At 46.5% G+C, this 14,259-nt stretch overlaps 1 protein-coding gene across 2 annotated transcripts in view; it reads right to left on the minus strand.

The window, feature by feature from the left end:
* The window catches only part of rhbdl1 (rhomboid, veinlet-like 1 (Drosophila)), a 51,872-nt gene that overhangs the window by 6,516 nt on the left and 31,097 nt on the right, over nt 1-14,259 (minus strand). For both annotated transcript variants that reach the window (XM_086140437.1, XM_086140436.1), the window contains exons 6-7: nt 3,123-3,223; nt 1,214-1,274 (exon numbers count right to left, since the gene is read on the minus strand). In XM_086140437.1, coding sequence (XP_085996563.1) covers nt 1,214-1,274; nt 3,123-3,223 — 162 coding nt within the window. The remainder of the gene's footprint in view (nt 1-1,213; nt 1,275-3,122; nt 3,224-14,259) is intronic.

Consider the following 14,259-nt stretch of genomic DNA (forward strand, 5'->3'; position numbering starts at 1 on the left):
TGCCGTCCTCTCTCTGTGAGCTGGCGCGTGCAGAAAGAGCAACAAAAAAATTTTAACATTTACGAGATTGCCATTATCCTCTAATTTAAATTGACATTTTACAAATGAACAAAGTAAAATAAAATACATTTTAATTAAATACTCAGTTATTTTCAAAAGCCACAGGGAGCCGCATCACAGGGTTGCCGACCCCTGATCTATGGTGTGTGTATGTGTGTGTGTGTCTTAGGAAAATGATTGATACGTACTGGAATATAGGAGCTTTAAAAGTGTCATTTATGACTTTGCACTGAATTTAAATGATATTGGTATTTTTCCCGACCTGGTAACTTCACCTTGGCGCCCGACTGAGTGTCGTTGCAAACTGACTCAAAATCTGTCTCTGAATGAACCCACATTATCTAAATATACTTCAACTCATGGTTCCCTGCTGTTCTTCTAAACCAGACCTGGGCATTTTATGGCCCGCGGGCCACATCCGGCCCGTTTGGCTTTCTTATCCGGCCTGCCAAACTATTTTCTTTGAATATTTTAATAAGTATTTCAATCAATATTGAATTAATAAATTCCTTTTTTTAATTCCTTTTGTTCAATTTAGTATGGATGACTACATACAAAATAATGTCGGTACATTCATATGATCCTTGATGATTTTAAGGTTGAAAAAAAGTGGCAAAAAATTTAAATATATATAAATTTCAATTTTCTTTTTGTTCAAATTACATGATACCTAGCTGGGCCCGTGCATAAAAATTAAAAAAAAGGAATGCGGTCCGCCGGGCAAAATAACTGCCCAGCCCTGGACTAAACAGGTGGAGGCCGGTCTGGACGGTGGCTGCCGCAGTTCACCCCGACATCCCGTGTTTGTTAAAAACAGAGAGCGCCGGCCGCTCCCTCGCTGTGAGGGACACGCCATTCGGGACACGCCATTCGGGACAGATGGAGGGAACATATTGCCCACGAATAAAAGTCGCGGTGAATCGGGTGCTCTTGTGGTGAAAGAGGACACGACGTGTCCAATCGGGGAGTTCCTCCGAGCTTTAACCGGGACGACTCGTGCTTCGAGAGGGTTTTTAAACCCCACTTCAATGGAAAAACACTCGTACCATCACGGCAAAGTGAACGGGCGTTCGACGCGCCGGAAAGAACGGCGAAACACAAGCCGGGTATTTGACTATGACAAACAGAAATCCAGGGTGGAATGTGAACTTACTGCAAACCAGCGCCAGGATCATGCGGAGCAGCTTGTACGGGCACCGCATCCCGGCCCAGTTCTGCAACACAGAGCGAGTGTCAGCGCGAAACGCTCGTAAACACAACGGGTAAATGAACAGAAAAAACACCCCGGGTCCCGATGAGAGAGAGAGAGAGAGAAACACAATCGGTATCTATATGAGAGGCGGCGGAGCTTTGACTTGAATCGGACTCGATTACACACCTGGCCGCTGTCCACTTAACGCTTGCGAGCCGGTGGCACTCGATTAATTAGGACTAAGACAATTTAACAGAAAGATAGAACGGCGCGGCGACTATCCGCCGCCATCCTTTGGGAAAAAGGAAGAACAATGGCATCCTGACTGAGAGCAACGCATTTACTCCTCGGCTTGAATAACAGCACCAATCTCATTTCTCTTTGAGGGATAATGAACCCCGAGACGGTTTGTTTTCCTTTCCCATCTGCCCTAATAGCTTAAAAAAAAAAAAAAAAAAAGCTGAGGAACAACATGCAAAATTCACAACGCGGCACGGAAATAGAAATAAAACCCGCCGTCTTGTCCGTACATTTTAAAGAAGCCAAGAGCGGCACCGCTAACAGCGTCACAATATTACGACAAATAAATGATTAATGTTATGGAATAGGAGAGTGCAGGGACCGAAAGAGACATGGCTGCGTTCAGATAATCCTCCGACATTCAATTTATAATTCACTTTTCCCTCATCCTTAATAGAAAAGCGTCGCAAGGTCATGTCACGGTGCGATTTGAGAAATAATAAGGAAGAGACGTACGGCGTGTCGGATGCGGGGAAACGACAAGAACCTGTTGAATGCAGCGGAAAGAACGCTCTTCTTTCATTGGTTCGTGCACTTTGCCTTGTTTGAAAAAAAAAAAAAAAAAAACTGTTGAAAAAGTCAGTGTCGGGTTTTATTACGAAAGAGAATCGTGTCAGATTGTACCGCCGATCCTAATCTGAGTGAAATTTGAAAGCATCCGCGCCATTTTGCCAAATATCCGCAAGGCCGCTTCCTCAGTTTGAGCGCCGCGCCCAAAATGGTCGTTTTTAAGACACGTCTCTCCACACGGAGCTTCTCCAAATCTGCAAAGCATCTTCCGAGCCGGGGGTTTTTTTTCGTGGGGGTCGTGGCCGGACACGGTGTCGAAATTCCCTTCAAAAAGGGAAACCATACGAGCCTCATCAGAGCAGAACTAAGAAGTGGCTTAAAGGATTTTCGCTGCAACAAACAGGCATCAAGTGTAACAGAGCACATAAACTGTCTGTTAGCTGCCGCACGCTTCCAGAAGGAACTTTGATTTGCATTCCTGCCGGCACGCCGTGCCCACGCTGAACAACAACATTAGTCAAAGTGATCCGTCAGATGTAACGGGGCCCCGAGACTCGAGGAGGAGCGCGAAGGCATTTCGCAAATAAAACCTCCTGACGCCGGGGCGAAGGCTCTCGGGCACCATCAAGGAACGCTCGCCGCACGCCTCTTTATTGTCCCTAAAAAAAAAAAAAATCAGCCGGGAATGTCACTTGGCCGCGGATTCATTAACACGGCCGATGAAAGCGGGGGAATAAAAGGTGCCGTTTAGCGAAATCAGATAGCGGATGGAAGTTGAGGCGACTCATCAAAACATCAAAACCGGCTTCCGCCGATTTGCTGACGCCCGCGATGAAAGTCACGTGAGCTTTTTTTAATTCTTCTGCAAATATTTCCGAATCTTTATTGGATCCGGCGGCGGCCCGTCTCTTATCTGCCTCCAGCTGCACGGCGGCGGCGGCGGCGGCGGCGAACAGAGGCGCGCCTCCCTCCCGCACGCCGCCAGGACGCTTCTGACATTTACTCTCCATATAAGGCCATTTCCAGACGTAACAATGGAAGCGGTGATGACGGCGGTTACCATGACGACGTTGGCCAGATGCGCCGAGCAGAGAGCGTAGACCCCGCCGGAGCCCCCCACCACCGGCGCTCGCATGTCGGTGATGGACACCGTCAGAGAGCCTGTGGAGACACAGATTCGGGAAGGTACGGAGAAGGGAAATAACTTCATTTCGGAAACCTTTGTTACCATCTCTTATTCAAATGTGTGAAAAAAATACCTCAAACCCCTTCATTTATATGCTGCAATGCAGAAGTGCGAATCTCCAATCTTAAGTTCCTGTCAAGTGTTTGTGACCGTGAGGGTTTTTTTTAATCTGTTTTTTTCGTGCTTTAAGCCCGGATTCATTTTCAAAACGTCACCCCGTTCCGTTTTTGCAGTTCGTCCATTTTCATCTGGATTTCCCACCCTGCAGGTTTCCTGCCTGAACGTACTCTGTGTGAGCGTGTGTGTGTGTGTGTGTGCGTGTGTGTGCTCAAACCCACCCTCCACTCAGATCGGCCCCGGCGTGGTTGCCATGATAACACCCGGTTGAATTCTTTAAATGCTTTTACCGCTCTCTTCCGTCAAATCCGCTCAATCAAAATTGAAAACCGTGATTCAGCAGATAAGTGACCCGAAGGAGCCTCGTCGATTCGAGGGAAAAAAAAACAAAAAAAAACAAACGGACGGAGGCCACAGGAGGACTTTTATATAACATGTATTATTAATTATTGTGCGTGCATGTTCCACGCTATTAAGGAAAACAACCGGATTGTCACGAGGATTGAATGCGAGTGTCGCCGCCCTTCAGACAGTCTGAACCGCACTTGTCGTATCCTTATCTGAAGAAGTACCGTTGAATCCGAATTACTTTTAAGTCTGAAGTTCGTGAAAACCTTCCTGGAGAGGATAATTCTATCGGGGGGGAGCGATGAGTAATGAATCTGGGATATGAAGATAAGGAATATACGGCGACCCAAAAAGGCTACCTAGAACAATCGCCGGACGAATGTTTGCATTACGACTAGATAAAGGGCAAACGGGCTGCTTAAAAGAAAATAAGGAACGTTGCGGAAAACCAATTATCTTTTGACAGCTCGCTGTTGGGAGTCTTATGATTTTGGCCTCAGCGTGCTAGTTCTCCTTTAGCGACGTCGTCAACAAACTCCACGAACCAATATGGGTGATAGATTGTGAGACTAACCCGCTCGCGGTCCTTTTCTCCCAGCCGAGATAAGCCGCCGGCTTCCTAGCCTTTATAATTTACGACATAACTATAAGAAAACCCGCTCTTGTATTATATAGACGGATAAATAAGGGAAAAGTGAGTCATACCTACGAAACTGCATTTTCAAAAGAAGCTGCGTCAGAACGCGGATTCACCTGTCGCCGCGGCGACGACGAAAGACATCCGAGCGGGAGAAACCCGAGTGTCTGTCGCCGGCAAGGACGGCGGCTGCCGCTGTTAATTATGCAAATGAGCTGATAAGGAAAGCGGAGAGAGCTGATAAAACAAAAACAGGCTCTTTTTAATCACAGTTGGAGTTTGCTGGAGTTGCGATCTCAGATCTATAATGCATGTTACTGGATGCATATTGTGTGTCTGTGTGCGTTTTGGGATTCGCACTGAGTAAACACCATCTTAAAGAACGCCGTACAGATCGTGCAAGACGTCGCCATCCTGGAAAGACAGATGGTAATCGGAGCGCGTTCCCGCTCGGGCAAACGGGGGGGGCGAGATTTCACGTGGATTTACGGGGAAATGTGACGTTCGCCGTTTCAACCGAAGATTCGGCGCCCCCGTTTTTTTTTCCTTTTGTAGTTTCGCAAAAATTGTAATTTCACAGCGGGTTATACACTATGTGATGTCGGATCTGTTCAAAGAGGAGAAATTGAACCGCAGCAACATTTACGTTTCTCTTTTGAGTCTTTTTCGGGAGATTCGCAATGTTTTTGTAGTTAATGCAACGCTTCAACCGCGCCGGAGCTCAGAGACTCCGTATATTAACGAGAGACATCTCGGGGATTTCGCTCCGATTTGATTCCCGCTGACACGTCGGTGCCGGTTTGCAACCCCTTTGAATTTATTGACGAAAACGATTTCACCGATTGGCGGGGAAATCATATCAAAATAACACGACGGCTCCTTCGCGTAAACGGGAAAGGCCGGCCGGGATTTGTAGCGGGAAATACAAATCAGGTCGACGTCAAATCCCGACACTTTAACCTCCCTAGGGATTCAAACGTCAGCGTGTTAACACGGACTGACGGTACAGTTTCGAACTCTCTCCTCTCGCTCGCTCAGCTTTGCAGAGACGCTCCAAAATACAGGGTGAATATTAAACAGGCCTGTCATGTGGGTTCTCCCGCTTAGGGGGGGATTTAAGATTTAGGATTCTCGCACTCAGCAGGAGCTGAGACGTGAGGTGCAGCATTATTTCAAATGGAGTCCACGCCTTCCATTTTCCGTTTACCGCCGCCGCCCGGAAGTCGTCGCCGGCATCCCGGAGTCTCATCGTGAGCCGTAAACGTGCGCGAGTCGGCCGCTGGCGATGCAGATCGCGGGGAGTAACAGGTCAACCGCACACCCTGGGCTACATTCTGTCTACCGCAGAATAATCCCCCGTGTGGCTCAGAGAACTGAGCTTCTGTCAAACTCAACTTGCTACACCATTACTGTTACTCCAGGCTGCCCGTAAGCTATGGGTCAACTTTCTATTTTGCAGTCTCTCCAGGATGAGGAGCAGACGGGGGGGGGGGGGGATGCTAAGCTGATTGGAGGCCAGAGTTTGACTGCGCTGGAGGCGACGCCTCTCGGTAGCCACCCCTGTGGAGGCGCTACCGGAGCACAGTAAACGCCTCAATTAAAAATCAGTCGCATAATCCTTGAAATATATGGAAAATCATGTCCCTGAGAACCACCGGTTCTTGCCCTGTATTCTAAAAGTCTTATTTGTGGCTACTGAACGAACATCTCGGCGGCGGTCTTTGTGAGAACACCGTAGATGTTTGAAATCTTCCCGAACGTGCGGAAAAAACATATTTACAGAGAGTCTGAATGCTTGCAGGCGAGGGCCGAATACGGGCTTTAAGACTGTTTATATCGATCGTCTGCGAACTCCCCGAAGAGGACTTGTATATTCAAAAATCATTATTTATGTAAGAAGGTATTAATTCCTCGCGTTTGCTTTTTGGTTGTTTTTGGAGGACACTGAATATTAAAAATGCATTGGCTGACATTTCTGGCTCTGACAGTTGTTAACCAAAGCCAGACACATTAGCAGCTTTTGGGTTTGTTGGTAATGCAGAAACACACACACACACTCACACATACACACATTTTCAAGTATATTTTACGACAGAAATGAATTCATTAATTACTGCCATAAACAAATGCTGCCCCGTAAGAGTAATTTCATAGTTGATTAGCTCATAAATGAAGAATTTAGGGAAAACCAGTGTTTATTTTGTTAATATGGTCAGCACCATTAGCCTTTATGTAATTCATTCACGTCAACTAGCACTCTTTTAATGTAACGTGTATAATTCATATTTCCATGAAGGCAAAAACAAACATGCTCTAATTATGGTGTAGCATGATGAGCTTTTTTACTGACCCGTTTATTTATAACTGCGAAACGTCACGTCACTATATATAACTGTAACTATATCCAGACTATATTTGCTTTGCTATTCTTATTTCTCTTTGAGTATTTATTGTGCCCACGACAAGAACGCGGCTAAATCCTTCCCCTGAAAATCAGAAGAAAATCAGATAAAGAGAGTCTGACCGACGCGAGATCAAATCAATACACACTTCGCCGGGAGGCCCGGGATATTTGCTCGCGTTGCTGTCCGCCGTGTGATCGGTCTGAAGCAGATATCGCGGTGTATGACAGTATTTGAAAAAGGGGAAACCGAATATCGCTCTCATTTTTTACCCGTATCGAGCGTCTTGTGACGAGGCTACGTATCGATCTGCTGACCGCTGAATATTCACGCGCCATATCGGCATTGTTTCTCTTTTTTTGAACCGTCAGCGGCGAAGCGACAAACGCCTGCCTGTCCGCTCAACAGGTAAATAAACAAGAAAAGGCAGGAAGCCACAGCTCCGAGACGCCTCGGCCGGTCGCCCGCTGTGAAAATGTTGCCTTTATGTGCGGGTTGCGGTATTTGTACACGCTTGCTCCAGACAGATCCATCCTGTATGCATTAAATCCCAAAGCCCGACGCAAAGATGTGCTGCACTCAGCGTTCCTGCAGCCACTGGGCCGCCTCCGTTGGCTAATAAACAGGGGAAACGCCTGATCGGATTTATTTACCGTGCAGAAATGAGAGGAAGGGGATCCTGATAGGAGGAGTTGGACGATATATGACGGAGCAGCTGGGGATGCGATTCATACGTGCAAAATTGTCTTTTTTTTTTTTTTAAAGCTCTGATTATGGAATTTCATCTGAGGTGTTATTCTCTGCCACCTTTCCTTTTGCTCCGGTTGAAAAAACTGGTGGAATAACGCGTCAGACGGTGTAGTTTAGGGAATTCTTTTGAGTTCGGACGCCGACGGTCTAAATAAAAGTATGTCGTCTGTAACGTTTCCCCGCCAGGCATCATCAACAATCAGGATGCATTTGTACAAAGCGCTACAAAATCGTGTCACTCTGCAGGGTTGCTATGGATACCGACTTAAAATTCATTCAAGTTAGATATTTTTGACCCAAAAATAGACCGAACGACCGAAGTCGGTGTTTACTTTTTAATGGGTGTTCACTCGAATCATTTCATACTTTGCTTGAACTGTACAGAACATTTTACTGTTGCAATAAAAATGAAAGCGGTTAATGCGATTGGCTTCACTTTTGGCATCGCTTTTCTCATTATTTATTTGGCAAAGGCCGTGATTTATCTGCAATTACCTAATATTACGCCGGTGAATGAGGTCAAAGCCCGGTGCAGTGAGTTTGACCCGCGGCGATGTCTTCAGATCGCACTTCCCGTCCGGTCGACGTGCCCTCCACCCCGAAAATTAAGGATTTAGAGTGACCGAAGAGGCAAAAGCAGCCGGCCTCATCGGTGGAATCAACACAGATACCATCCGCTGCCGTGCCAGATAAACAATATACAATATTTATGGGCTGAGGATGTCAGAATAGTCGCACGGTAATTTGTAAAAACAGACCGATGAATGAATAGTTTAGCGGCGGATTTATGCATGATGGAGAAGAAGGAGTTCTCTTTGATTTCTAAAATACGGTTTCATCCAATTCACGGGAACAGGCCGGGTTTGGAGATGAATCAAGTAAGCGCAAATAAGTAAATGTCAGCATCACTCAGCTGACGGCGGGACGCGCCGCGCGATCCTTCGCCTACTTTTATCGTCAACTGAAAAACTCACGACTTCAAATGTCAGTTAATTGAGAGGTGTCCGTCTGCAAGGATCATTTCAAGAATAATAGCGCTGTCAGGCAGGTTTGGAGGGGGCGACTCAACATATTTTACACCAGAGAAGGTGATGGGCACATCTGTGACTTCCAGACATAAAAAAAAAAAAAAAGACGAAAGAAATATCATCTGTCACTAATGGTTTCCCTCAAGTGGAGCAGCGAGACTTATAATCAGTCCCCATCTCAGCAAACATCTCCATCCATCTTCTTAACCTCTGCTGAAGAAGGAGAAAACCCTCTGAGGATGTAAGCTGGAAGTCATGGTTACATCTGCGGCGAGGAGCATACAGACTGTCACAATCCTCAAACCACACACACACACACACACACATATACACACACACCTAAAAAAAAAAAAAAAAAAAAAAAAGAAAATCTCACCCACTTACTGTAAATTATAATAATTTATCTGTATATACGTTCATAACTGTGCGATATTTCATAACAGCTACATGTGCAATATTTTTTCATACTCTTGTGCACTCCTTATCTTTCACTTGTTAAGATAAGATAAGATAAGATAAGATAAGAATAACTTTATTTATCCCGAAGGAAATTGTTGTGCCAGAGTTTCAAGCAAAACATAACAATAATAGATAATAGTAGGAAGGAGGGAGAATAAGAAATAAAATAAAATATAAAGTGTCAAAGTTAAGGCTATCAAGTTACTACTTATCAAGTTAAGTTGTTACTTAAGACACTTTATAGTTCATTTGTATTTCTTGGTCTCCCCCTTATTTTGTTTTTTTTTTACTGTTTATAAAATTTTCTTCTTCTATTTATTATTGTTATATTTTTCTTGTAACTCTGGCACAACAATTTCCTTCGGAATAAATAAAGTCGTTCTCGTTCTTATTCTTATTCATACCTGCGCTTGTGCATTGCGGTCGGAGTTGACGATTCGAGGAGCGGCGACGAAAACGCGGATCTAAAGTGAGAACGCAACCCGATGCGGGACCTTTCCTCTCTCCTCCAGGAGAATGAAAGACGGGCGGCGGAGAGGCGACGCTCCGGCCCGGCGAAGCGCAGACACTTCATCAGTTTAACGACACACCCTTTGAGATTCGCCCTCTTTATCTCAACCGTCCAAATTTGGCTCATGGCAGGAAACATATATTTATGCTACTCCAGAGCCTCGGGGCGCATCAGGAATAATCAATAGTCTCCACAAGTCACAGTCTGAGACCCGCTGAGAGCAGATTGCTCTGCAAAGCTCCCACTAAGTGCAATCATGTCTGATCTAGGACAAGAATGATGGAATTTAGAAGCAAACGTTTATCGAATACGCGTTTCTCATCTGTCGTAAAGACAAAAAAAAAAAAAAAAAAAAAAAAAAAAAGGAAGATTTGGAGTTTCTCTTTGCGAGGAAAACTTTTGCATTCATGAGAAGATGTTTTCACAGACCATGAAGAAAACACTCTTCATGACCAAAGCAGTTTTCGACGCCAATTGCTTTCCATTAAACCGGCACAACCGATGACCTCGGATAGAGACTAAATTGTTCCCGGCGACAAAGGGCGTTAAATATCATCCGCCGCTCAAGGTTACAGAACTATAGGGATGACCAAGTCTGACGCCGTTCTTTATCCGGGAACCTTGAAAGTAATTGGCGGAAAAAATGAATGCACCGAACATCAACACCTCTCGAAACCCCGCGCGCCACGTTTTCTCTCTTTTTTTGTCATTTGCGTCCCGTCTGCGCGTTGAATGGGGCTGCGGCGAGAGGTCGCGGGTACGTGAGCCCGGCGTTACCTTGGAAGGGTCGACCGTAGGGGTTGGAACGAGGGGGTTAAGAATTACCATAATCACAGCGGCAGCCTCTGCATCGCACCAAGGTCACCCCGCCTCCTCGCCACTCGGTTTGGGCCGAGCAGCCAGGGGAGTTCATCAGAAACACATGGCCAGACATCTCAGTGCCAGTCATAACACCGGGAGTTGTCGTCCGCGCGGTTCCTCTGCTGGAAAAGAGCTGAGAAAGCGGAAAACCTCACACTGACGCCGCAGTTCGTCGCGCGCCCGCTTTGGAACGCCATACTTACAACACAGGCCGTGTGAAGCTGGAAAGTGGATCTGAAAAAATTGGAGCGATGACACCATTTGCATGACAAGAGAAAGCCGAAAAGCTGCGACTTAGTTATGCTTTTGAGGAAGAACACGCTCAGAATCTCCTCCTCATGTTTCTCGTCGGTTCCCAACATCGTGAGCGTGTCGGACCGTCCGCTTCGGGATGTCCGTTCCCGACAAAACCGTCCCCTGTAAATTCGTATTCGCCCTGAGATGAGGACACGCAAAATGTAATGAAATAAGTTTCCACCAGCCGTCCCAGCTTGACCTCCAGCCAAGATTTATCTGCACCAGAGCTCCATGCCAGTCTGGGCTCCGGTCAAAGGAACCCAGTCACATCCCTCCGGCGCGTCTCCATCTTCTCATCCTAGCCCTCTGCTATTGGTGCTACCGATGAAGTTCAGAGTTTCCAGTTTTCCTTGGAAAAACTCCCGCGCCGCCGGCTCTGATCGAGTTTCTGGCTGCGCGAGAAGCCCTTCTCATTTGTCCACGTGTTCCAGCTCCGTGCGTCTGTCCCCCGAGTGAGGATCGCGTTACCAAACGATCAAGCAAAAAGGACCTACAAGAACTCGACCGAAATGAAAAGCTTCATCTTTTTGTCGCAACCCTCTAGCTTTCTATCGAATTCAATGCAGCGCTGAAAACTGTATTTTCAGATTTCCAGGAGCGCAATCCAAATAAAATCCCATCTATCCGGCCCTACATATGTGCAGCGTGCATTCGAAAAAAAAAAAAAATACAATCACAAATAAGATGTTCAATATGGATGTGAAGTGGAACACGAGTGAGAAAATAAGCTTCCGCTAATATCGGGCTCAGTGTGAGACAACCCAGAAGCAATTAGGGACCGACAATTCCGAGTCTCTCATGGCCGCGGAGAAAAGAGAACGCCGCAACACGTCTGACTGATATCAGGGCAATTATCATCCGCCGAAGGATTACACCGCACATCCACATTCCACGATGTTGCCTTTAAGGGACGACGACGCCGGCTGGCTCGCAGCAATTAAATTACAAAACGACGCGCCGTCGCTTCTTATATTTAACTTGCCATTTCCAGACGGTCACGAGTCAAATTTTCTTTGGCTTAAATAGCCCCGCGTCGGCTCGGCTCTCCGACGCGCCCTGGTCGCTTCATTGCCGGGTGTATTCTGCCAGGAGTCCTTCGCGAAAAAAAAAAAAAAAAAAAAAAGAAAATGAAAATATGTCTCCGTAATTTAAACCTCAGAGGCTCGATGACTCAGGGAAACATTCACGGGTTTTGAGTTCGATCATATTTTCAAAAACACCACCGGGACGACCCCGATCGTCGGATCCGAAAGCAAAACGGCTTCTACGGCGGAATTAGCACCGGTCTGCGGACGAAAAAGAGGAAATATCCTTCGCGGATTTATCCGTCATCGACGTGGTTGCATCGCGGCGGCGGCGGGAGAAACAAAAGAGTGTTTGGACGCAAACTCCGCCGCTGTGCGAATGAGTAATTTCCGTGTTGTTTATCTGTCGGTGAAGTAATTAATTTAAAAGCGAGCGTTGGGAGAGTGCAGCCGTGGCTGTTCCACGCGCGCAACGGCGAAATGTCGCCAAACCCGACAAGCTTCGGCTCTCTGAGTGCTCTTACAGCTAAATTATTGAATTAATGTGATAAAAATTGCAGCGGCAAAACACCGGGAATGACGAACGCTGAACGATTGAGCCGATTCTTTTGTCATCAGGGTCGAACTCCTGCATGTCCTGCAGAAGCCGCCGCGTGATGCCCTCGCCTGGAATTCAAAAGTTCATCCACCTCGCACTTACAGAACCGAACGTCGATGATTCTCACCGACCGGGACGAAAGACGCGGCCGACGACGCGCCGCTAGTTGAACCAGCACGGCGAGGATTTGATCGGAGCCGCTCTCGGCGAAAGGTCTGAGCGGAAGTAGACGCCCCGAGGCTAAAACAAGGCTTCGTGGTGGAGACGCGTTTTTTCTGGCACCTGCTGATTTCCTGAAGCGCGCTGAGAACCCGGAGGTGCTGTTGACCGGAGGGAAGAAAGAAGAAAAGAGGAAAAAAAAAAAAGGGATGGAAGCAGACAAAGGAGAGGATTCCTCGGTGTTCCTTGACAACGTCGAGCGCGACTTCTCCGTCGTACAAAGTCGGAAAATCTGTCTACCGCCGGCACGCCAGAACATTAATTTTCGAGTGCGGCTCTTCATCTGGCATGAGGGATTACCGGGCGGGGGAGCACGGGTGGCTGTCTGAAAATAATCTGAGGAACGCTTCCTTTTCCCCCGGCAAGGCAAAACGCACAATGTCATTATCATTTAAGGAGGGGAGAGCGACGGCGCGGAGTCGCACTGTCATGCGTGCAAAATGCGAGGAAAGTTTTATAAAGTTGGACACACACACACACACACACACACACAAGGACGCAACACCTCGTTGCTAAATGAACGCAACCGCAAAGTGGCGGTCGGATCGGAGCGCCGACCGCGCTACAAAAAAAAAAAAAAAAAAAAAAAACACGTGCCAGGGCTGATAGCAACAGCCGACGTGATTGAACTCCAGCGCTGGAATGAGGCTTCATGAATATAAACATGAGACAGCCACGGGGAAGAAAATGGGAGGGAAATCTAAAGGACTAAGCAATTTCTTACATCCACAAGCAATCATACGTTTACAGAGACTGAGGGCAAACTTGCAAAATGCAAAGCGTGAGACGCGCAGTCATGACGAGGAGTCTTCAGGAAGGTAGAAGAACAAGATAACTAGATATCTCTAAGCTCCGTGTGGTTAACCGATCAACGTCGAGGCCAAACAAAATGAAATATTGCTCAAGCTAGTTATTTTTATTTCCTCATTCATTCAGTGTCAAAAAAATATAGAAGCATTCCATCACACACACACACACATGCACACACAGATGTAACATCTAAGTGACGTTTATGAGTGTTTTTACTGTTGATTTTATCCAGTTGCTTGTATGATATAAAATTCTCATCAAGGTAGCTCTAATCATGTGTGTATGAGTGTGTGTGTGTGTGTGTGTGTGTAAAAGCAGTCATGATGTAAATACACGGATGATTTAAAGTGTTTGCTGTCACCTGTAAAGTTTAGAAACGTGTTTCCCTGTACAGTAAAATTCCTACTTTGCTGTCGGCAGTGCATTTGGACGTGCGCTGATAGGAAGAGTGTAAACATTATCATAAATATGATTATAGATATGAAAATGAACAGTGCAATAAGACACTTGAGTGCAGCTTGGTGTGCATCTCACAAAGTGCACGTGCAATGAGTGTAATTTAAGTTGGCGGTAGACTTTACATGTGCAAGAAGAGACATATAAACACTTATTTTTTTCAGGGCTTGACCGGCGGAAGGTTCCGGGTCTGAATCCAGCGGCCGAAGGCAGGCTTTCTATTTGGGGTTCAGGGTCCTCGCAGCACCAGGACCCCCCGCCCTCACCCACACCTGTGGATTCTTAACTTCTCTTCCACGTCCAAAGACACGCCGCCGGTTGAACGAAGGCTCAAAATCGTCTGTCGTCCGTGCAGATGTTCTGATAAGAACAGCATCTCACAACCATTAGCAAGAGCTGTAGTTTGAGATCCCGCTGTGCTCCAAACCTTTGTGACAATCTCCTCGCTCCCGGTGACGGAGGTTCGTCTTCGGGAATCAATACCTTTTACCGA

Source organism: Fistularia commersonii, chromosome 33 (genome assembly GCF_037954325.1).
Source record: "Fistularia commersonii isolate RoL2024-O1a breed Wild chromosome 33, RoL_Fcom_v1.0, whole genome shotgun sequence".
NCBI classification, from domain to species: domain Eukaryota; kingdom Metazoa; phylum Chordata; class Actinopteri; order Syngnathiformes; family Fistulariidae; genus Fistularia; species Fistularia commersonii.